General features: G+C 42.2%; 1 protein-coding gene across 1 annotated transcript in view; it reads right to left on the bottom strand.

Moving 5' to 3' along the window:
• The window catches only part of LOC122564644 (uncharacterized), a 56,938-nt gene extending 32,575 nt beyond the window's left edge, over positions 1-24,363 (bottom strand). Inside the window, exons 1-6 of the mRNA XM_087998656.1 lie at positions 23,932-24,363; positions 19,762-19,816; positions 8,166-8,282; positions 6,703-6,817; positions 4,729-4,780; positions 4,145-4,188 (exon numbers count right to left, since the gene is read on the bottom strand). Of these exons, the coding sequence (XP_087854782.1) occupies positions 4,145-4,188; positions 4,729-4,780; positions 6,703-6,817; positions 8,166-8,282; positions 19,762-19,816; positions 23,932-24,325 (777 nt within the window). The 5' untranslated portion in view covers positions 24,326-24,363. The remainder of the gene's footprint in view (positions 1-4,144; positions 4,189-4,728; positions 4,781-6,702; positions 6,818-8,165; positions 8,283-19,761; positions 19,817-23,931) is intronic.
• Between the last annotated feature and the right edge of the window lie 388 nt (positions 24,364-24,751).

The raw sequence follows: 24,751 nt of genomic DNA, 5'->3' as shown, positions 1-24,751 counted from the left end.
CATACTATAACCTTGGTATAAATACAAATCTCCCATTTCAAACATGCAGTTTTAAATACTACAGACTACAGCTTCTAGTGATGCTAGGAAGTTAATATTCTGGGCCTTCTGCTGTGCATTACATTCTTTTTCCATTAGGTAAAAACAATGACTGCAGATGCTGGAAACCAGATTCTGGATTAGTGGTGCTGGAAAACCACAGCAGTTCAGGCAGCATCCAAGGAGCAGTAAAATCGACATTTCGGGCAAAACCCCTTCATCAGGAATACAGGTAGAGTGCCTGAAGGGTGGAGAGATAAATGAGAGGAGGCTGGGGGTGGGGAGAAAGTAGCATGGAGTACAATAGGTGAGTTGGGGAGGGGATGAAGGTGATAGGTCAGGGAGGAGGGTGGAGTGGATAGGTGGAAAAGAAGATAGGCAGGTAGGACAAGTCATGGGGACAGTGCTGAGCTGGAAGCTTGGTACTAGGGTGAGGTGGGGGAAGGGGAAATGAGGAAACTGTTGAAGTCCACATTGATGCCCTGGGGTTGAAGTGTTCCGAGGCGGAAGATGGGGCGTTCTTCTTCCAGGCATCGGGTGGTGAGGGAGCGGCGGTGAAGGAGGCCCAGGATCTCCATGTCCTCGGCAGAGTGGGAGGGGGAGTTGAAATGTTGGGCTACAGGGCGGTGTGGTTGATTGGTGCGGGTGTCCCAGAGATGTTCCCTAAAGCGCTCTGCGAGGAGACGTCCAGGCTCCCCAGTGTAGAGGGAACAACAGATACAATAAATGATATTGGTGGATGTGCAGGTAAAACTTTGATAGATGTGGAAGGCTCCTTTAGGGCCTTGGATGGAGGAGGTGTGGGTGCAGGTTTTGCAATTCCTGTGGGGGCAGGGAAGGTGCCAGGACGGGAAGGTGGGTTGTAGAGGGGCGTGGACCTGACCAGGTAGTCACGAAGGGAACTATCTTTGCAGAAGGCGGAATGGGGTGGGAAGGGAAATATATCCCTGGTGGTGGGCTCCGTTTGGAGGTGGCGGAAATGTCGTCGGATGATTTGGTTTATGCGAAGGTTGGTAGGGTGGAAGGTGAGCACCAGGGCATTCTGTCCTTGTTACGGTTGGACGGGTGGGGTCTGAGAACGGAGGTGTGTGATGTGGACAAGATGCGTTGGAGGGCATCTTTAACCATGTGGGAAGGGAAATTGCGGTCTCTAAAGAAGGAGGCCATCTGGTGTGTTCTGTGGTGGAACTGGTCCTCCTGGGAGCAGATACGGCAGAGGCGGAGGAATTGGGAATATGGGATGGCATTTTTGCAGGAGTAGGGTGGGAAGAGGTGTAATCCAGGTAGCTGTGGGAGTCGGTAGGTTTGGAAAAAATGTCGGTGTCAAGTCGGTCGTCATTAATGGAGATGGAGAGGTCCAGGAAGGGGAGGGAGGTGTCAGAGATGGTCCAGGTAAATTTAAGGTCAGGGTGGAATGTGTTGGTGAAGTTGATGAATTGCTCAACCTCCTTGCGGGAGCACGAGGTGGCGCCAATGCAGTCATCAATGTAGCGGAGGACGAGGTGGGGAGTCATTCACAGGATTTGGATATCATCGGCAATCTCAGTAAAGGCAAAGTCACCGTGGGGCTACTCTCTCTTAGAGGGCAATGACTGGTGGTGGTTTAACATGAGGATCACATGTCTCAGGTGAGAGGAGAAGTTGAGAAAGAGACTCGCTAGGAAGTGAACACACACTGTTGGTGTCCCTGCATTTCAAATCAGTCATACAGCTGAGTTAACCAACTCCCAACAAGCCCAATTCTTTATTGCCCAATCCTATTTGCCCTGGAGAAGATAGTGATGAGTTACCTTCTTGTGTGTTGAAGTCTATTCCAGCAGTTGATACAACTGAGTGATTTACTAGACCACTTCAAATGGCATGTCAGAGAATCTGGAGGCCAAACGGGGTAAAAGACAATAGATTTCCTTTCCTGAAGGATATTGGGGACTTAGTTAAGTTTTTATAATAACTTGATATTTTAATGGTTGCCACTATATTGAGGCAAGTTAATCCAGAGTTAATCAAATTTATAATTCCCAAATGCATGCAGGAATTTTTATAATAAGGAAGCAGGGTGAAGTTGTTGTGCATTTCATTCAATGAACCTGGAGTTAATTTCTACATTCACTGTTTCATTCTTTCCTTACCTTTCCAGTTTTCACACTCATAAATCAGCTAAAACTTTGCTGCTCTGAGATCTGAATTCAAGTGCTACTCTGATCAGCTGGTAGCATATCTAAATGCAAACTTTCTCCATAAACGATCACTAGTGTGTGATACGAATATTGACTGCTCTCATTACTAAGCACCTGTCCTGTTTCTGTTGTTCCTCACATAGGATTATCAGAACAAGCTCCAATGGATCCAGCCACAGCAGGGTTATCATCACTGAAGCTGTGGTGCAACAAAAGTGCAGACAAAATGAGGAAGAACAAATACACCAGGAAACTCAGGCCCAGCTGCAACCTCCAGAAGCTCTCTCCCTATGAAGTAGTTGCAGCTGAAGGTCCTCTGAGGTGTGGAGGATGTCCAGGAGGTTCAGAGTCTATTATCCTCGATGCCATTTCCCCCAGATGAGTAAGATCCAATTGCTGCCATACACTGAGGATTTCTCAGGATACTGTCACAAAACCGTGTCACCTGCTGGAGTATGAGTTGTGACCTGAAGTGATGGGGTGGCCATCCTATCTTAGTGGCCATCAAGGAGATAGCTGTGCTAAACTTCTATGTAACTGTGCTTCCACTAGGATCTGTGTGAGATTTCTCAATCCTCAACCTACAAATGTATCAAGACTGTTACCGATACAATATGTGACATTTATCTCCTTTCCTCATAGAACCACATCAGTAAGTTTTGCCAGCATAACTAGCTGCCCCCAGCTGCATGTGCTATAAATGAAAATACCCATAACCTCGCATCTACCATTACTAAGCCACCAAACCTACACATCCCTGGACACTTACAGGGCAATTTGGCATTGCCAATCCACTTAACCTGCAGATCTTTGCACATGTAATATGAAAGCTATTCATGACTGATACATAGATGGGTTTTAAATATGATAATGGCCAGGGAATGTCCTGGTCAAAACATGGTCTAGGAGAAAGTGAGGACTGCAGATGCTGGAGATCAGAGTCTAAAAGTATGGCACTGGAAAAGCACAATAGGTCAGGGAGAATCCAAGGAGCAGGAGAATCGACATTTCAAACATAAGCCCTTCACAAGGAAACGTTGATTTTTCTGCTCCTTGGATGCTGTCTGACCTGCTGTACTTTTCTAGTGCCACACTTTTAGACTCTGATCTCCAGCATCTGTAGTCCTCACTTTCTCCTAGGGCATGCAGTGAGCGCAGGGTGGTGTGAGACCAACATTACATTGGTGCAATGAATACATAAAGAGGTGAGCAGTCGAGAGTTGTGGGAGAGATGTCATGGAGAGAAACCCCCATGAAACAGCACAAAATTGACATTGCCAACGTTTGGTAAAATTCAGCCCCAAGTCTCCACGTGAACTCTTTTCAGTCTAGGTTAGGTAATGATAGATGCATGTTGATAGACCAAAGAGGATACTGCATCTGAGCATCATCCAAAAACCTTTCAGCAAGGTGACATTATTGACTGTCCACAATATACCTCACATTCAGATACACCTCACATTCATTTTAGTTTCTGAAAGCTAAAAAAATTTAATAGCAAGAGGACACTAAATTATGTACTGCAGATTTCAGAACAGGAATTAGATTCACCGTGAATCTAAGTGGGACAAATTCTGAAGGTTAGAGAAGCTCAAACCTTCCAAACCAAAAAGATGGCAGTTAAGGCAGGCAACCTCACCAGAATATATATCATTTCAAATTAGGATGGGAAACTATAATCTTTGCATATAAAGTTATCTTCAGTAATTATAACAATATTGCATGACAGTTCACAGTCTCCTGCAGCTTACAGATACACATTACTGTATTTCTATATCCACTTACATGGTGCTACAGAATTCACAGTCTAGTGACCACCAGTACTGTCTACACAACAGAATTTCAAAGCTGGCAAACTATGAATAACTCACACAACTTAAAGAAAATCATCATATTTTCAGAAAGATCAAGTAAATCTCCTTTCCAACCTTTTCCTTGTTGTCAAAATACTCTGAATGGATGATGCTTTTCCCTGCCTGCAAGTAAAAACAACTTTCTCATAAAACACATTCGTATTTTCAAATTATTTCTATATTAGAAATAGAGAAAATCAGAATTTTAACTAGCACAATTGTTAACTTAGAATGGTCATTGAGAGATCTGATGTGTTTTCTAACTATTCTTTTGTAAATTCATTGATCTGACCTAAGGAGACTTTCTCTCATTAAAAAACTTGACTCAGCAGCTTTATTTTGACTGACCAATAATCTGCGCATGCAAGGTCCCATTGATTTTATAAATGCTGCAATCTTGGATTTGGGAAACGTAAAGCTGCTAAGGCTTTTTTTTTCACTTCTTTCATCCTTGCCCATTTAAACTGAAGTTCATAAAAACACATTTTGGTTCAGATGATAAACATAAATTAGTTTTCTTAGCAAACTCTGTCTTGTTTAAAAACCAGTAGCTCATTGTTTCTCTTTCAGCTGAATGTTGTATGTAACATTTTATCATATTCAATAATTTTGTGAGACTCTGATCGAAGAAATATAATAATTACAGACGATGCAAACACTTGCCATAGTTTCCTTCAAATCTTCAGCTCCTCCTTTAGGTCTTTGATTCACCTGATTTGTAGAAATAGCATCATTTACCATTTATATATTTAGTATACAGTAACATAACTAAGAAAGGTTCATCTGATCTTTCTTGAATTTAATTTCTCAGAGATAATTTGTGACTTGTAAAAACTTCATAAGAGGAAAGAGAACATTGAACCTTGTCCTATATCCCAATTATGGTACAGCATGGTACTATTTCTATCCGTAATTCCTTTTCCAATCCAACTAAATGTCATCTTCAAAACTGTACAATAATTACAAAAGAACTGAAGCAACTTAATATCATTTGGATTAATAAATCAAAGTAGTTAAACCTGATTTTGTTCTTTTTGGACCAGTTAGTGTCATAAAAAATAATTAAATTTGGTATCAGGATTCACATGGTCAACTGCATCTTTTATTCTACTGTTCACGGTTGTGCCTGCGTGGGGCAGCATGACTGAGATAGCAATCAATTATTTGGTATAGATCTACTGGGTGATGTGTCTCAGGGGTTAATGCAATCTCCACTCTTGATGGAAGCTTATTCCACATTTGATAATTCTTTGTCTGAAATAGCAGTTTTCAATTTCTATTCTAAGATATTTTCTTTACTAGTCTGTATCCCTTACTCTATTCCCAAAAAAAAAAAGCCTGGGTTAACATTTTCTTTACTCTTAGTATTGCATGAGGCTGCACAAAGTTATTTCTTAGCTTCCTTTCTTGAACCTACAATCAGAGCTCCTGCAAGCTTTTTCAATAATTAATGCTCATTACTTTGGAAATGAGTTTTGTGGTTCATTTTTGCAGACTTCAGTGCAAGAACTTTTCTTGTTTCTTGGCAACCAGAACTGGATGCCGTGTTCATGGTGCGATCTGATGAGCGTATTCATGGAGTATATAGGCCCATCTATTATTCATCCTCATGGGTTTGTAATAAACTCATCCGTCGTTGTTCTGTCTGCTTAAACATTTTGAGCAACCCATTCTATCATCAGTTCCCTCGTAATATTACTTCCAGGACTGTCTGTGGAAGCTCAGGAATGCCTGCCTATCCACCTCATTGCATGGTGATGGAGTGATTATCCTTAAACTATATGAGGCCACATGTCTCTCTAATATGGAAAGAGATACTTATAATCCTTTGTAGACTTGGCTCCTTGCATTTATTTGCTGGAAATGTGTTGCTGGAAAAGCGCAGCAGGTCAGGCAGCATCCAGGGAACAGGAGAATCGACGTTTCGGGCATAAGCCCTTCTTCAGGAAGGCTTATGCCCGAAACGTCGATTCTCCTGTTCCCTGGATGCTGCCTGACCTGCTGCGCTTTTCCAGCAACACATTTCCAGCTCTGATCTCCAGCATCTGCAGACCTCACTTTCTCCTCCTTGCATTTATTTATACATTAATATTGTACTGGTCCAGTTAGATTGGCATCATTGGCAAACTTCACCACTGTGTACTGAGTTTCTGAATGAGTCATTTATGAAAATTAGGAACAATCCATGTATTGAGCTCTTAAACATCTTATACGGTATTTTCCCCTCTCACTGATCCAGTCCTCTAATGAATATACACTGTTTTCTAATCTTCAACTGGTTATTAGGTTTGCAGTTTTGAATTTAATAATGTTTCATGTAGAACTCTGTGAAATGTATTTTGGAAGTTGAGGTACAACACACTCTACAGGTACAATAACGTGGAGACAAACATATGAGTTTGAAGGGAGTAATGGATTACACTGAAGGATTTAGATGGGGAGAGATGAGAGAAGGTTTGAAGCATAATTATGTCAAGGGTTACTTGGGCCAAATGCCCAGCTTCTGTGTTCTATACCCTATGCATATAAGGCACCACCACAGTCCAGTTGGGAGAAAAAATATTGTGAGCGATGAGCATTGGGGTGGGGGTGCATTGGTTGACTGGTGGGTGTAAGTGAAAAAATCTTCTCACCGGTTGATTAACAGTCATTGGTGGGCTCAAGTAGTCATTTTCCAAAATCAAACCTTCCTTTTCTTCCATTGAAAATTCTTCAAAGATTTGATCTTTAATATTTGAACTTTCAGCTCTAGAAATAGAAATATATATATAAATTTAAACTATTTCTGGCTATTAACAAATTTTACGTCGTTCATAAATTATAGACCAAACTGCAATAACACACAGACCTGTTCTAGTTGCTTGTTAATTCTCTGATACAATTTTTCTCTCTCCTCGCAACAGTATTGAAACCATCACAGGAACACGCAACCCTTGTCTAAGCAACTATTCATCTAGTTTTGTATTCATTTTTGAAAACTGCAGTTCAGGAAGGGTATACTGGCCTTGATGTGAGTGTAGCACAGGTTCACCAGAATTATATTATACTTAAAAGTTTAAATGATAAAGAATGGTTGCTTAACTCCCTTGATTATTACTTCCCTTGAGTAGAGTGTGAGAGGAAATCTGATCAAAGTTTATACAAAGTAAAAAAGGGTAATATTGAGAAAATATTTCCTCTGATAGGAGATCAAAAACAAGGAGACATTCTTAAAATTAGGACTAGACTACCTAAAAACTAAATCAGAAATCTCCTTTTTGCACAAAATGTAGTGTAATTTCAGAACTTTTGCTCCAAACATGTATGGATTCTGTGAGTAGACACAGAGGTATAAGGGCTAAGAGAGGTGATGAGGGTTTGGTAGAAGGATGTGAGTGTTTTTTTTATATACTTTTCCATAAAAGTGCTTAACATAGTGGTTGCATCAGAACAGTTTCAAGGATGGGGTGGGCTTGACTCCTGTTAACACCTGTCCTCCTGGAATAAAAATCAGACCATCTGGAGCACTTTCTCCTGAACTGAGTTTGTGAAGTTGGAAATTTTCTCAATTATTGACTGTGAAGTGGAAATTCAGTCCAATGTGACAGCTTGTGCCATCTCAATTGCTGATTCCTTTCTTCACCCAAGGTCAGGCCGTATGATTTACCATGTGATTACTGGTTCTAAGTTATTACAATCTGGAGAAGAATAATGATTAATTTTCCTGTTTTTACTCCAGATATTCCAGCTGAAATGCTTTAATTGTCTTTCTAGTGAAATCAGAATAACTAATAAAAAATGGATTTTTATATTCTAAATAGCTCAAAGGTGGACCACAAATATACTTACTGAACCTCTAGAGAAATAATTAAGTTTAAAAAAAGTTCAGTTCTGATACAATAAAACCTGTGTTTACAGTTTTGCTTTACAAGGCTTAACTTTTTATTTGTAAGTTACTTATACTTCAAGTAATTAATTCAAAATACTCGAACTTATTCACCACAAAGTGGATATTTATGCAGCAATAGTGTCATTATAGCCAAAACAGTCCAATATTTAAGTTCTGATGAAATATGAGAGCATCCACACCCATACATTTGCAGAAATATGCCATTACCGTTCCAAAGCCCAAGAGAAGAATTCATCTTTCTGATTTACATCCATTTGTGTTTTACTGTTATCTTCTGTACATCTGGTGGTTTGCAGAGAATGGCCCTCCTCTTCATCACCAAATCTGAAATGTAGAAAAGACATATAACTTCTACACCAAGCACTATACTAAAGATGCAGCAGATCCAATTATAGAAATGCAGGAGACCAAATAGCATTACTTCCTATCTTGTTAATAGGACATTTCTGATTTTAAAAATAATTTTGATAAATGTGGTGCATTATGAAAGACTAAAAACATCTGTCAGAAGTGTATGAGGAGCTTGATTTCTTTGATGACATTGGTTATTTTTCTGGTTCATGCAGTGTTAAAAACATTCTTATGCCTAAACTCTGATTAGGGTGCAACATATCCAATTTGAATTGGTATGCTGCCTGGAGTTACTGTTCCAGAGCAAAGATTTTCACAAAGTCAATTTTTGGTAATCAAACAAAAGTGACAGATTCTGCTGGTTATATATGTTGGAGCTTTAGATGTTGAAATGATAATTTATTTAATAAACTTAAGAAGACATACTAAATGTATGAGCCCCCAAATTGTTACGACACGGGTTGAACCCCTCTGCTAATTTAAACCAGCAACACAGCCTAGATTCATCTCGTGCTGAATTGTGAAAATTCAAGAGGCAAAGAGCTATCCCAAAGTCACTATTTAAAATACAAAAAAATTTAAAAACTTTATTCTTTAAGTCTAACAGAGAATATTAACTAACAACTATTTACAACTCCTTTCTCTAACCCTATCTTTTACCTCCCCCCCCTACAATACTGGTCCGATAAAAATCCCGATTACGATTTACAAAAAATATAACCATGTTTCAAAACCAGTCAGCTTGCCGAGTATCAGCATGGTGGCACAGTGGTTAGCACTGCTGCCTCACAGCACCAGAGACCCGGGTTCAATTCCTGCCTTAGGCGACTGACTGTGTGGAGTTTGCACGTTCTCCCCGTGTCTGCGTGGGTTTCCTCTGGGTGCTCCGGTTTCCTCCCACAGTCCAAAGATGTGCAGGTCAGGTAAATTGGCCATGCTAAATTGCCCATAGTGTTAGGTAAGGGGTAAATGTAGGGATATGGGTGGGTTGCGCTTCGACGGGGCGGTGTGGACTTGTTGGGCCGAAGGGCCTGTTTCCACACTGTAATCTAATCTAATCTATCCTCTGTAGATTTTCCTCTGTCTTCTTTTCTTCTTCTTAGAGATTCTGTTTCACAAGTTGTTGATAGATAAAGGTACCTTTAAGAGGTATTTCTGCAAGCAGTCTGTCTATAGTTGTTGGTGCTTAGCAGTTCTATTTGCTGCTCTGCCTAACTGTTTAAAAATGCCTGATATGTATACCCCAAAATATCGGATCATTTCATTGGTTTTAATATTGTCAAAATACTAAATTCAAACTTGATTGGAGTTTGGTATCTTGGGGCATAATATAAACTGATTTGTCAAATTTGAATTTTTTTTTGTATCCAGGCAACCCAGCCAAACTAGCTATTCAACTAAATGTTACATTGTTACCTTGTTCAGAACACTTGGTGTGGTATCAGGTAATTGTTAGCTTTTCAACTCTCTTAAAGATACAATATCCCTACATCATCATAACAACAGGAACAGGCGACATCTCAGGGATTTCAGGTGATTTTCTTCGCATTCACTCACCTCCTGCATACTTCAATGCTAGACCATTCCTGCCTTGCCTTTATGTACATTGTTGCATTATTCAGAACTTACTAGCTCACATTACTTCTGTCTTGCCTTGCCTTTTAGCACTGCAATGAGCAGTCAAAGGATGGGCATGTTGTTGTATGGTATCAGTGCTATATCGACACCTGCAGTTCATTTCATCAGCGAATATGCTTCAAAACATAATCAATGTCTAACGTCTAAAGGGAGTCATCCTCAGTTTAAGGGGGTACCATCATCAGTCAGGGGATCTAGCACTCTGTCAAGGGCATTAATTGATACCAGTTTGGAGCACTGAACATAGTTGGGAACTTGAGCTAATGTTGGAAAATTGGGGTCACTTTAAAATTCCATATTTTGTATCGCCTTTGTGGAATGAGACCTCATTTAACTGCACTACAGTAGTAAATATCTGCCTACAAAGGAAAAGATCTATTGGGTACCACATTACTCTGATTATAAATGCAAAGCCTGGGAAAATAAGAAGTCTTTTTCCCAGGAAGGAACAAAAACTAATCTTCAAAAGGGAGGCGGGCAAGGCGACAACAGTTACCAGCCCCATGGTCATTGATCAAAAACATTCAGACAATTGACTGGCACAGCATTTGCTACCAATCTCTAGAAATTGGGTATATCAATAAGTACTCAGAGGCAGATGGCAGCTGTCATCTCTGCAGTCCTTGTCAGGGAGCTGTTTTCGCCAGATGGATGATGGACCAGAAAAGGGTGAGGAAGATTCAAGGAAGAGTTTGCTAACACTTTGGCAAGAAAGCAGGATGCTGCCTTCTCAGTTTTATTGAGACTTACACATTGCTTACATTACACACTGTCTACATTAGGTAACTCTGTTTACAAACCCCCCCAAAATCAACAACAATCAGGGTCATGATTCCACAGCCTTACACTTGTGGTGTGGGCCACAGTTAATTCTGTGGTTCCAATACAACCAGTCAGGGAAGTAGCAGTAAGCTATTAAGGCAGCTGCACAGATATCAGTTAGGTCCTTTTATTTATTCATTTATGGATGTGTGTGTCACTGGTAGGCCAGTATTTATTAACCAACTCAAATTGGTCTTGAGAAGGAGGTCGTAAGTAGCTGTCTTGAAGTCCTGTAGTTCATTTACTGTAGCTATACCCACATAGCTGTTCGGGAGGGAGTTCCAAGGTGTGGACTCAGCAACACAGACAAAACAGTGACATAGATCCAAGTTAGGAGATGGTGAGTGGCTTGGAAGGGAACTTGTGGCTGATAGCGATCCCTTATCTTTACCCTTTTCCTTCTAGATGGTAGTGATAATGGGTTTGGAAGGCGTTGTCTAAGAACTCTTGGTGAATTTCTGCATTGCATCTTGTAAATGGTAAACTGCTATGTGTCAGTGGAGGAAGAATATTTTGTAGATGTGACATCAATCAAGCAAGCTGCTTTGACAGTATCAAGCTTCCTGACTGTTGCTGAAGCTGCAGTCGCCAAATAAGTTCTGAGAATGCTATCACATTCCTGACTTGTGTCTTGAGGATGGTGGAAAGGAAGTCAGGGTGTGAGTTACTCACTGAAGAATGCCTAGCCTCTAAGTTGTTCTGCAAGTCATAGTATTTATATGGCTAGTAAAGGGATCAAGGCTCACAGGGAGAAGGCAACAGAATGGGGATTGAGAAACATGTCAGCCACGATCAAATGGCAAACAGACTCAATGTGCTAAATGGCCTAATTCTGCTCCCATACTGCATTGTCTTATGGTCCAAACAGCAGTCATTTTTCTCTCAAATTTGCACTGATCTCTTAGTTTTGCTAGAGCTTCTTGATGCTCTACTCGGTCAAATGTGCCTTGACTGGTGTCAAAGGCAGTCAGTCTAACCACTTCATTGGTGTTCAGCTCATTTGTCCAAGTTTGAACCAAGGCAGATACTGAATCTCACTCTTTGCTGGCTAACTTCAAGTTGCATTGAGATTTTTGCAGGGTTAGTTGAATAAGCCTAGAAAGTTTTCTTGGCATAGCTGACCAAACTTGCCCTATTAATGATTACCACACCATATAGTATCACACAAGTCAATTTCCTCCCCATCTTGCGATACACTGTTCCTGGAACAACTCGCTACACTTTAGATATCCTGGAAATCACTGGCATCCATTGTGTTCCTGCATCTTTAAATGCCCAATATGTAACTGGACAAGTACCATTAATCAGAGTTGTGCTGCAGAGATGCTAATGTTTGCCCCAGAAAAAGCACCCTGCTTTGTGGGCAGAGTCCTGCAGGCCCAGTTGAATGGGTGGGTGACAATATGGGATTCCGTGTTGCCTTGCTTACTTGTTGCCTGATTCTGCCACACATGCCACCACAGGAAAATAAGAGCATCCATCAGCAGAACTATCCTACAGTGTAGCAGCATCAGTTGTAGCAAACAAGCTAAGATCTCTTTGGCAACCACTTCAAATGAAACTGAGTTGTGTGAAATCAGTTTTCACTGACGGAATGTTTTGAGGCCAGCATGTCCTGGCTAATCCAAATTATGCAGATTACAAGTTTGTTCTTACTTCGCTTTTGTTGTTGTTTAACAAAAGTTAAGGTTACAACATCTTCACAACATCTGATATTCCTTTAATCAATTATCATAATATTACTACCAGCACTACACAAAGAATATTCTTCAGATATCATCAGAATATAATTTGGCATTTAGGATAACTAGCTTCACTACTTTTACCCTTGTTGCTGCAGTAAGTGATAGCCACTGACGCAGCTATTGCTGAAGCGAATATAGAACAAAGAACATTACATTGTAGTACATATTCTTTGGCCCTTGATGTTGCGCCGACCTGTGAAACCAATCTGAAGCTCATCTAACCTACATTATTCCATTCATGTCCCTATGTTGATCGAATGACCATTTAAATGCCCTTAAAGTTGGCAAGTCTAGTTGTGTTGCAGGCAATGCATTCCAAGCCCCTACTACTCTGAGTAAAGAAACTACCTTTGACATCTTTTTGGAAGGTTTGTGAAGGTTTGTAGCTCAGGTTGAGGTTTAGGGTGTAGGTTTGCTCACTGAGCTGTAGGTTTGATATCTAGTCGTTTCATTACCTGGCTAGGTAACATCATCAGTGGCGACCTCCAACTGAAGCGAAGCTGTTGTCTCCTGCTTTCTATTTATATCTTTCTCCTGGATGGGGTTCCTGGGGTTTGTGGTGATGTCATTTCCTGTTCATTTTCTGAGGAGTTGATAGATGGCATCTAGATCTATGTGTTTGTTTATGGCGTTGAGGTTGGAGTGCCAGGCCTCTAGGAATTCTCTGGCATGTCTTTGCTTAGCCTGTCCCAGGATAGATGTGTTGTCCCAGTTGAAATGGTTTTTTTCCTCCGTGTGTCGGGCTACGAGGGAGAGAGGGTAGTGTCTTTTTGTGGCTAGCTGGTGTTCGTGTATCCTGGTGGCTAACATTCTTCCTGTTTGTCCTACGTAGTGTTTGTGGCAGTCCTTGCATGGAATTTTGTAGATGACGTTGGTTTTATCCATGGGTTGTACTGGGTCTTTTAAGTTTGTTAGTTTTTGTTTGAGTGTGTTGGTGGGTTTGTGTGCTACTAGGATTCTGAGGGGTCTTAGTAGTCTGGCTGTCATTTCTGAAACTTCTTTGATGTATGGTAAGGTGGTTAGGGTTTCTGGCTGTGTTTGGTCTGCTTGTCATGGTTTGTTCTTGAGGAATCTGCGCACTGTATTTTTTGAGTATCCATTCTTCTTGAATAAGTTGTATAGGTAGTTCTCCTCTGTTTTCCCAAGTTCGTCTGTGCTGCAGTGTGTGGTGCCTCGTTGGAATAGTGTTCTGATACAGCTTTGTTTGTGTGTGTTGGGAAAAAAACCTAACAAACTTAAAAGACCCAGTACAACCCATGGACAAAACCAACGTCATCTACAAAATTCCATGCAAGGACTGCCACAAACACTACGTAGGACAAACAGGAAGAAAGTTAGCCACCAGGATACACGAACACCAGCTAGCCACAAAAAGACACGACGACCCTCTCTCCCTCGTAGCCCTACACAATGAGGAAAAAAACCACCATTTCGACTGGGACAACACATCTATCCTGGGACAGGCTAAGCAAAGACATGCCAGAGAATTCCTAGAGGCCTGGCACTCCAACCACAACGCCATAAACAAACACATAGATCTAGATGCTATCTATCAACCCCACAGAAAATGAACAGGAAATGACATCACCACAAACCCCAGGAACCCAATCCAGGAGAAAGATATAAATAGAAAGCAGGACATAATAGCTTCGCTTCACTTGGAGGTCGCCACTGATGATGTTACCTAGCCAGGTAATGAAACGTCTGGATATCAAATCTACAGCACAGTGAGCAAACCTACACCCTAAACCTTTGACATCTGTCCTGTATCTATTACCTCTCAATTTAAAACTATGCCCCCTCGTGCTAGCCATCACCATCCAAGGAAAAAGGCTCACTATCCAACCTAACTAACCCTCTGATTATCTTATATGTCTCAATTAAATCACCTCTCAACCTTCTTCTAACGAAAACAGCCTCCAGTCCCTCAGCCTTTCCTCATAAAACCTTCCCTCCATACCAGGCAACATTCTAGTAAATCTCCTCTGAACCCTTTCCAAAGCTTCCACATCCTTCTTATAATGCGGTGACCAGACTGTACACAATACTCTAAATGTGGTCGCACTAGAGTTTTGTACAGCTGCAGCATGACCTCATGGTTCCGAAACTCAATCCCTCTACCAATAAACGCTAACACACCGCATGCCTTCTTAACAACTCTATCAACCTGGAAGGCAATTTTCAAGGATCTACGCACCTGGATACCGAGATCTCTCTGCCCATCTACACCACCAAGAATCTTACCATTAGCCCAGTACTATGCATTCCTGTTACTCCTTCCAAAGTGTCACCTCATGCTTTTCCGCATTAAAATCAATTTGCCATCTGCAGCTTATCCACGTCTCGCTATAACCTACAACATCCTTCGGCACTATCCCACAACTCTACCGACCTTAGTGTCATCCGCAAATTTACTAACCTATCCTTCTATGCCCTCATCCAGGTCAGTTATAAAAATGACAAACAGCAGTGGACCCGTTACAGATCTTTGCAGGATACCACTAGTAACTGAACTCCAGGATGAACATTTCCCATTAACCACCACCCTCTGTCTTCTTTCAGCGAGCCAATTTCTGATCCAAACCACTAAATCACCCTCAATCCCATGCCTCCATATTTTGTGCAATAGCCTACCATGGGAAAACTTATCAAACGCCTTACTGAAATCCATATATACCACATCAACTATTTTACTCTCATCCACCTGTTTGGTCACCTTCTCAAAGAACTCAATAAGGTTTGTGAGGCATGACCTATCCTTCACAAAACCATGTTGATTATCCCTAATCAACTTATTCCTTTCTAGATAATTATAAATCCTATCTCTTAAAACCCTTTCCAACACTTTAGCCACAACCGAAGTAAGGCTCACTGTTCTATAATTACCAGGGTTGCCTCTACTCCTCTTCTTGAACAAGGGAACATTTGCTATCCGCCAATCTTCTGGCACTACTCCTGTAGACAATGATGACATAAAGATCAAAGCTAAAGGCTCAGCAATCTCCTCCCTGGCTTCCCATAGATTCCTAGGATAAATCCCATCTGGCCCAGGGGACTTATCTATTTTCACACTCTCCAGAATTGCTAACACCTCCTCCTTGTGAACATCAATCCCATCTAGTCTAGTAGCCTGTATCCTAGTATTCTCCCCGACAACACTGTCTTTCTCAAGTGTGAATAGTGACAAAAAGTATTCATTTCGCACTTCCCCTATCTCCTCTGACTCCACACACAACGTCCCACTACTATCCTCGATTGGCCCTAATCTTACTCCAATCATTCTTTTATTCCTGATATACCTATAGAAAGCCTTAGGGCTTTCCTTGATCCTTTACAAAATTGAGGGGCATGGATAGGATAAATAGACAAAGTCTTTTCCCTGGGGTCGAGGAGTCCAGAACTAGAGGGCATAAGTTTAGGGTGAGAGGGGAAAGATATAAAAGAGACCTAAGGGGCAACTTTTTCACGCAGAGGGTGGTATGTGTATGGAATGAGCTGCCAGAGGATGTGGTGGAGGCTGGTACAATTGCAACATTTAAGAGGCATTTGGATGGGTATATGAATAGGAAGGGTTTGGAGGGATATGGGCCGGGTGCTGGCAGGTGGGACTAGATTGGGTTGGGATATCTGGTCGGCATGGACGGGTTGGACCGAAGGGTCTGTTTCCATGCTGTACATCTCTATGACTCTATACAGCAACAACTTCTTATGTCCCCTCCTGGCTCTTATGTCTCTCATTAAGTCCTTTCTGACTGACTTGTAACTCTCAAGCACTGTAACTAAGCCATCATCCTAACATAAGCCTTCTTCTTCCTCTTGACAAGAGATTCAACTTCCTTAATAAACCACGGTTCCCGCGATTTGCCAATGTCAAAATTGACTTACAATAAAGTTTCACCTGTGTATTATGTGCCTTTTCCCTCCCACTAGATCTAGGTGCCGTACCAGGATTCACAGGGATAGACAGAGTCTGCACTTTAACGAAGCCTGGGGAAATCAGACGCAAACGGAGTGACTGCTTGTGGAACACCTATGTTCTGTCTGTAAAAAAAGCTTCCAGTTGCCTGTCATTTTGACACACCACCATGTTCCCATGTCAACATTTGTCTCAGGCCTACTGCAATGCTTCTGTGAGGCTCAGTGTAAGCGAGAGGAATAACATCATATTTTCCACCTAGGTACCCTACAATCATCAGGACACTGAGTTTGACAGTTTCAGAATGTGAGTGCCCTCTTCCTTGTTCAGTACCTTCTCCAAACCCAAACTCCAGTTGTACATTTTCTACCATTTATATTTCTCGTTAATACCTTCTGAGCATTTCTCTCTTTATTGGCTTACCACCTGCAATCTCTGTTCACTTATCCTTTTTCTTCCTCTCTCTCTGGGCACTAGCTCCAGTATTCCATTCTCTACCACCTCCCAACCCCATCTGCCACACTTGCCCATCAATTTTCAGTTCTGAAGCGTTGTTGGACTCAAAACGTTATTTTTGCTTCCTTCTCTATAGATGCTGCCAGATCTGGTGAGTTTTCCAGCACTTTCTGTTTGACTATAATGGAGCCTGTTGACTTTGGAGTTTTGAGTGGGTGACCTTGGGGACTTCCGTGGCTAGACAGCCCAAGCATACGCAAAGTGCCCTGGTCAGTTGCAAGTTCTCCTTTCTCAGACTGCACTTCTGCAGGATTTGAATTACAGGCAGGATGGAACTGGAGGGGCAGGACACCTCTGGAGTGTGCTGAGAGGACACTTTTTAGTGGAGGATGGGTAGCCTGTGATTCAAAGTGTGGATGACTGCCTGGTGCCTTGATGTTGGTGCTGAGCACCAATGGCTACAGCAGCGAAGTGCATGACTGTGTGCACATCTGGGAGACAGAGGATCAGACTCTCCATGGCAACCACCAAACTGTCCATGGCAGCCAGACACGTGTATGCTGGAGCCAACACAGCATAGATGGCATAATGGTCTTTTCCAAACTTTGATTGTTTCTTAAATTTCTTCAACAAATCTGCCTGCTATTCCTTTTTCAGCTTGAGCATTTTGATGCTAATGGCTGAGATCATGAGGTCTCCTTTTCCCTATGGCTGAGCAGCTATGTGGTCTCCAGCTGTCCTCCAAATCAAAGAGACATGGAGCATTTCTTACTTGGCCAGCCATGAGGCATGCCTTTGATGTGTTCTTAAGTTGATCTAGCTAAATTACTCACTGACTTATCAGTACTTGAGCTGATGGAGAGTGCAGGAGACAGGCTTTCTGGTGCTCCCTTGGAAAGAACTGTGAGGAACTGAGTAAAGTCAAAGCAGCTGGCACAGCTATTATTGAATCCCTTGTGTGGAAACAGGCCTCTCGGCCCAACAGGTCTACACGTTCCTCCAAAGAGTAACTCACCCAGACCCATTCCCCTACCCTGTTATCCTATATTTACCTCTGACTAATACACCTAACCTGCACATCCCTGAACACCATAGGCAATTTAGCATGGCTAATTCACCTAACCTGCGCATCTTTTGGATTATAGGAGGAAACTGGAGCACCCGGAGGACACCCACACAGACATGGTGAGAATGTGCAAACTCCACACAGAGTCGCCCAAGGCTGGAATCGAACTCAGGTCCCTGGCGCTGCAAGGCAGCACTGAGCCATCGTGCCGTCCAGTATTAGTGCTTGTGTAGGTGAAGGAAATATGGCGAGATGTCCTCAGGGAGTGACAGAGGAGTTTGGAGAAATAGCATAGATTATAGTCACAGAGAGATGTTGCAAGTAATAATAAAAGTGCTTGGCTCAGAGCCTTGGTGGGAGATGTACGCAGCAGCAGAGTTAGAATAGTATGAGGTAGCAGAGAGAAGATGGTGGTGCTTACGTTTCTGGACTGCAAAAGGTCTTTGTTCCTGCATTTTTGGGCATTCCACTAGACCATGGACACTGCACCTACCTGGTGCAACATACCGACAGAACCATACCATGGTCTCCTTCGTTGATCCTGAGGGAAGAGGATGATCTTCCGCTCAACTACCAGTCCATCTAGTCTTTGTTAGGAAATTAGGGGTTTCATCTCAGTTGGCCATCTCTGGGACAACTCTTGATAAACTGCAACTGTCAAAGGCAATTCCTGGATTGCAGCATTTGAACTGGTATACAGCTGGATTTGAACTAAGGTGTTGATGGCAGGAATCTTGCAAGGTTCTGGCTGTAGCGAGCAGTGATCCTTCTAAGCTGCATTCCAAATCCAAGGTTCTGCACATGCCCAGCGGAAATCACTATGCATCAAAAAGACATTAGCGAGAGTATTGGCAGTGCTTCTGCTGCTGGTAAGCGCAAGCTAGTGTGACATTGGTGCTGTGGCGTGTAATTAATGAGGTGACCAGTTTGAAAATTGCAAGAGAACACTCACTAAAGCTCCCATCACAAAACTGCCTGAAACTGACACCTGGCCATGTTTTGTACACATTCAGCCTCATATGGCAAATATCAAGTCTCTGCCATCCACAGATTGTCAGGCATGCTCTTACCCAGCAGTTTAAACAGTCAGTTGTCAATTTGGTGCACTATGTCTGCACTGTGCAGGTTGTCATGGTGTTTTCAGCAGCATTTCCAATCACGAGACCTTCGCCATGAGGAAAGACAAGCGCAGAAGATGTATACCAGCACCATCACCTCTGAGTTAAAGACCATCCCAGCTTGTTGGGATGTTGCTGTTCCTGCATTATTTAAGAATAAACTCTTTAACTCTACACTGAATAGTGGATGAGAATATCAGGGAATACTTTAATCAAATTTACAATACTGGTTTAAGGAGGCGATCCTTCTTAAAGCACTTCGGGATTGGTAATAAATGCAGGCTTTTAGCAATGTCTATATTCTGACATTAAACATGAAATGAACTTTGCATTCCACCAAACTCACAATACTGCCAAACCTGAATACACCCAAACCAATTCCATCAAAACCTGGCATTGTCCCACAGTGTTAACAAAGCTCATGACTGCTCTCTTTGTATTTGGATTCCTATCAATTGTTGCTAACCAGTAGTGAGCTTTGACAGATATATCTTGAAAACAAATTGATGCATATTCTCATCATTAAGAACCGTTATGGAATGAAAACTAAATATAGAGACAAAGGGAAAGAAAAATACTACTGATTTACGGGTTTCATATTATTGTAATCATTTGTCTTCTTGAATTAATGACATGCTACAAGAAAATGCATTTTCCATCTCAAATTAGCAATGGCACAGATTCTACTTACCGATTTGTTTCCTCACTAGAAACACTGTCAGCTTGAATGGAAATACCTGGAATGCCTATGAAATACAAATAATAGGTTAAATTGCATGGGTGTATTTCCAATATTATCTTCTTAAAGCAGTTTGCAGATTTAAAGTCATATGCAAATTTTAATGAACTCAACAGAAAGAAACATTAGCATGGATAAATCTCTGTTTTAAGTTACAAAAACAGAAGTTGCTAGAAAAGTTCAGCAGGTCTGACAGTATCTGTGAAGAGAAATCAAAGTTAACATTTCAGGTCCAGTGACTCTTCCTCAAAACCGATGGTGGTTTGGAAAATGTCAGTTCATATGCAGAAGTTAGGCTGGGGCGAGAGGGTAAGGGGTAAACGATAGGTGGGGATAGAGCTCAAGAGAAGAACTGTTGGACAGACAAAAGAGTCGATAACGATTTGGCTGGGAGGGTGAATAGCTGTTAATGGAGACTATTACAGGTTAACAACAGGTCGTGTGCAATGGCAGACTATGTGATAATAAGGCCTGGTGTGTGTGTGTGGTAGGGGGCTAGACCATAGGGGAGTTCAAGCTCTAAAATTATTGAATCCGGAGGGCTGCAGGCTCCCCAAGCAGAAAATAAAGTGTTGTTCTGCCAGCTTGCACTGAGCTACGCTGGAGCACTGCAACAAGCCTGAGATGAAGATGGTAGCTTGGGAATGGGGTGGTATGTTAAAGTGGCAGGCAGCTGGAAGCTCAGGGTCTTTTTTGCAGGCAGAATGTAGATGTTCTGCGATGCGGTCACCCAGTCTATGCTACATTTCCCCAAAGTAGAAGAGGCTACATTGTGAGTAGTGAGTGTAGTAGACTAGATTGTGAAGTAAAGTGCTGCTTCACCTGGAAGGTATGTTTGGACCCTTGGAGGCTGAAAGGCAGGGAGGTAAATGGGGAGGTGTTAGATCTTCGGCGGTTGCTGGGGAAGGTGCCATGGGGCTGTGGCAGGGAATGTTGAGAGTGAAGGAAAAGTAGACCACTGTGACCAGGGTCCCTGCGCAGGGCCGACAAGGGAGGGGAAAGGAATATGTGTCTGGAGGTGGCATCTCGCTGGAGGTGACGGAAATGGCGGCTGATGATCTTCTGAATGTGGATGCTGGTGGGATGGTAGGTAAGGGGAACATTATCACTGTTGTGGGAGGGAAAACGGAGAGTGGATGCAAGTCCGGGAGATGGGTTGAACCTGGTTGAGGGCCGACAACGGTGTTGGGGAATCCTCCACTGAGGAAGAAGGTGGACATTTCAGAGGCTCCCTTGTTGAAATTGGCTTCATAGGAACATATGCAATAGAGATGATATCATTAGTGCGGTTTCCCTCTCTCATCTGGAATTGGACAATTTAATCAATGTTGCTTCCAATTTCCACCTCGCTCTCACTTTCACCTGCTCTATCTCTGACTTCTCCTTTCCCTTCCTTGACATCTCTGATTCCATTTCTGGGAATAGACTGGACATCAGTATCCACAATAAATCCACAGACTTCTACAGCTACTTGGACTACACATCCTCGCACCACGTTCCCAGTTCCTCCGTCTCTGTCACATATGTTCCAATGAGGCCCCAGGGAACCTCCAAAATGTCCTTCCTCTTCCTCAACCGAGGATTCCCTAGCACTGTTGTTGACAGGGCCCTCAACTGGGTCTGACCCATCTCCTGCACTTCTGCCCTCAGCCCCTCTTTTCCCTCCTGCAAGAACAATAGGGTTCCCCTTGTCCTTACCTACGATCCAACCAGTATCCACATCTAGGAAATCATCAGCCGCTGTATCCACCACCTCCAGCAAGATGCCACCACCAGACACATATTCCCCACCTCCCCTTCTCTGCCTTCTGTAGGGACTGTTCCCTCCGAGACACACTGGTCCACTCTTCTCTCACTCCCTACACCCACCTCCACAGACCCATGGCACCTTCCCCTGCACCGTCAAAGGTGTAACACTTGCCTATTTACCTCCTCGGTATCCAAGGGCCTAAACATAACTTCCAGGTAAAGAAGCACTTTACCTGCACTTCTCACAATCTAGTCTATTGCATTTGCTGCTCACAATGATGGCCTCCTCTACTTTGGGGAAATGAAGAGTAGACTAGGTGAGCGCTTTGCAGAACATCTACGTTCTGCCCGCAAAGGAGATCCTGAGTTTCCAGTTGCCTGCCACTTTAACACACCACCCTGTTCCCTGATCAACATCTCTGTCTCAAGCTTGCTGCAGTGCTGCAGTAAAGCTCAGCGCAAGCTGGAGGAATAACATCTCATTTTCCACTTGGGGACCCTGCAAACCTCCGGACTTGACATCAAATTCGATAATTTGAATAAAATGAACTCCTCCACGTCCTAGTTCCCTACCACACAAATTACCCGGTTTTGTTATCACAATCTGCCATTACACATTACCTACTGTTAGCCACTTACAGTCTCCATTAACAGCTATTACCCTCCGAGCCAGATCGTTATTGTCCCCTTTGTCTGTCCAAGTTTTTCTCCCTCTTTAGGCTCTATATTTATGTATCATTTACTCCTTACCCCTTTCTCAACCACCCTATCTTCTGCACATAAACTGACATTATCCCAGCTACCACCAGTCCCAAGGAAGGGTCACTGGACCTGAAATTGTAACTTTGATTTCTCTTCACAGATGCTGCCAGACCTGCTGAGCTTTTCCAGCAACTTCTGTTTTTGTTTCTGATTTACAGTATTGGCAGTTGTTTCAATTTTTATTCTGTCTTAAGTTAGTCTGTTTGTTTAGGAGGCTTAACACACTATCAAGCAAGGCACACATACCAAAAGCTAAAATATTAGACTGGCGCTGAGATGGAATCAATATTATCATGGTCTGATCTGCAGAACACAATAAATGGACACTTAATGGATACTCTAAGACTTCTGGCCCACCCTGACAAATTAGCTGAAAAATTATTACATATTGTTCAATTTTTGAAATGCAAATTTATGTACTTTGAAAGAATACAGATTTGCCAATCTGCAGCTCAATGGTTAGCACTGCTGCCTGACAGCGGAAGGGAGGTAGGTTCGATTCCAACCTCAGGCGACTGTCTGTGCAGAGTTGCACATTCTCCCCGTGTCTATGTGGGTTTCCTCCAGATGTTCCGGTTTCCTCCCACAATCCAAAGATGTGCAGGTTAGATGAATTGGCCATGCTAAGTTGCCCATAGAGTTCAGGGATGGGTAGGTTAGGTGCATTAATCAGGCTTAAATATAGGGTAGGGGAATGGGTCTGGGTGGGTTACTCATCAAAGGGTCAGCGTGAACCAGTTGGGCCAACTGTCATAGAGTCATTAGAGTCATAGAATTCTACAGTATAAAACAGGACCTTTGGCCCAAACTGGTCCATGCCATCCAAAATGTTCATCCATGCTAACCCCAATTCCCTGCACTTCGTCCATATCCTTCTAATTCTTTCCTATCCATGTATTTATCAAAATGCCTTTTCAATGTTGCTAATGCACCTGTCTCAACCACTTCCATTGGCAGCTCATTCCACATGCATATCATCCACGGTGTCCCTCAGGCTCCCTTTTATTGTTTCCCCTCTAACCTTAAACTGATGCCCTCTAGTCTTTGATTCCCGAACTCTGGGAAAAAGATTGAGTGCATTTATCCTATCCATGCCTCTCATGATCTTATACACCTCTAAAAGGTTGCCCTTCAGTCTCCTAAGCTCTAAAGAAAAAAGTCCTAGCTTGTCCAACCTCTCCCTGTAACTCAGACCATTGCGTGCAGGCAGCATCCTTGAAAATTCCTTCTGCACTCTTTTCAGTTTAATAATATCCTTTCTATAACAAGGTGACCAAAACTGAACGCAATACTTTTTTTCAAGACAACTTCCAATATTTTATTTCCTGAAACGTGTGTTAATTTAGCAGAAAAACAAACATAAACTTTTTAAAAATGATAAAACTTTGATCAAAGTAAGGAATTTACATGTGAATGGCAGATCTAAAAGTTAATGTCATGCAGGTTCCAAGAATTTGAAGTGTTATATTAATCTATATGCAGAAGTACATAAATGTGTTTAATTTGCATGTAATGCACAAATTGTTCTCTATTTGTGGCGCATCTGACAATATTTAGGTTTTTTAGCTTCTCAGTATTTCTAAACTCTCATTGTAAGGGATAGAATCTAACCTGCACTGCGTGACTGGACAACACAGTGTACTGTAAAGTCTGCAGCAGATTCTGGCCTGCACAGAAGTGATGGGCAGCTCCTACTGGCAGTGGAGTTCCTTTTGGGATATGAGAAAATGTCTTCCCCATGCTGATGAAGCAGAGCTTCCCATTTTGTAAGTGGCACCGTTGGTAAAGATGTAGGGAGTAAGGTCCCAACTGTATCATATTCTGGGATATCCTTCAGTGTCCAATTTGAGGTTTCCAGCAATGTATCCATACTTTTACTTTTTCTCAGCAGTTTTACAACCTTATTTGATGATTCACTGTGAAATCGTGCCCACATGGTACTGTGGCTTTTATCAGCAGATGTTGCCATACTGGTATTTTCCTGTTCAGGGGAAAAGCAAAACATTATAACAATTTTAACATCGCTAACAATTTGATGGATTTACAACAATAAGTGCAACTCATGTAACATCATTTTGAGTCCAATAACTGTCACCATTTGTCTTCTCATATTCAAACTAGCCTTCTCCATACACATTCTTTCACTTCAGATATTAATCTAATCCTTCTTGAATTCCTTTGTTGAACCTGCCTCGACCATACGCTCAAAGCTGTACATTTTGGATCTTAACCGTTTGCTGTATGAATAAATGTCTTGTCTCCACTGTTTCTTCATTAATCTGTGCCCTCTTGTTCTTGATTCTTCCACCAGTGGGTACAGTTTCTCCTACTTACTCAATCTCGAACCTTATCAAGGCCCCTCATTGGTTCTAGAGTATTTGTATCAAGCTTCTTCTATTTAAGAAAGCCACACCAACTTTCTTCAATCTAT

Source organism: Chiloscyllium plagiosum, unplaced genomic scaffold, assembly GCF_037043375.1.
Source record: "Chiloscyllium plagiosum isolate Xiang-an unplaced genomic scaffold, Cpla_swu_hap1 HiC_scaffold_21, whole genome shotgun sequence".
Lineage (NCBI taxonomy): Eukaryota > Metazoa > Chordata > Chondrichthyes > Orectolobiformes > Hemiscylliidae > Chiloscyllium > Chiloscyllium plagiosum.
The sequence above is the reverse complement of the archived record's forward strand: the minus strand, read 5'-3'. Positions and strand labels throughout refer to the sequence as shown.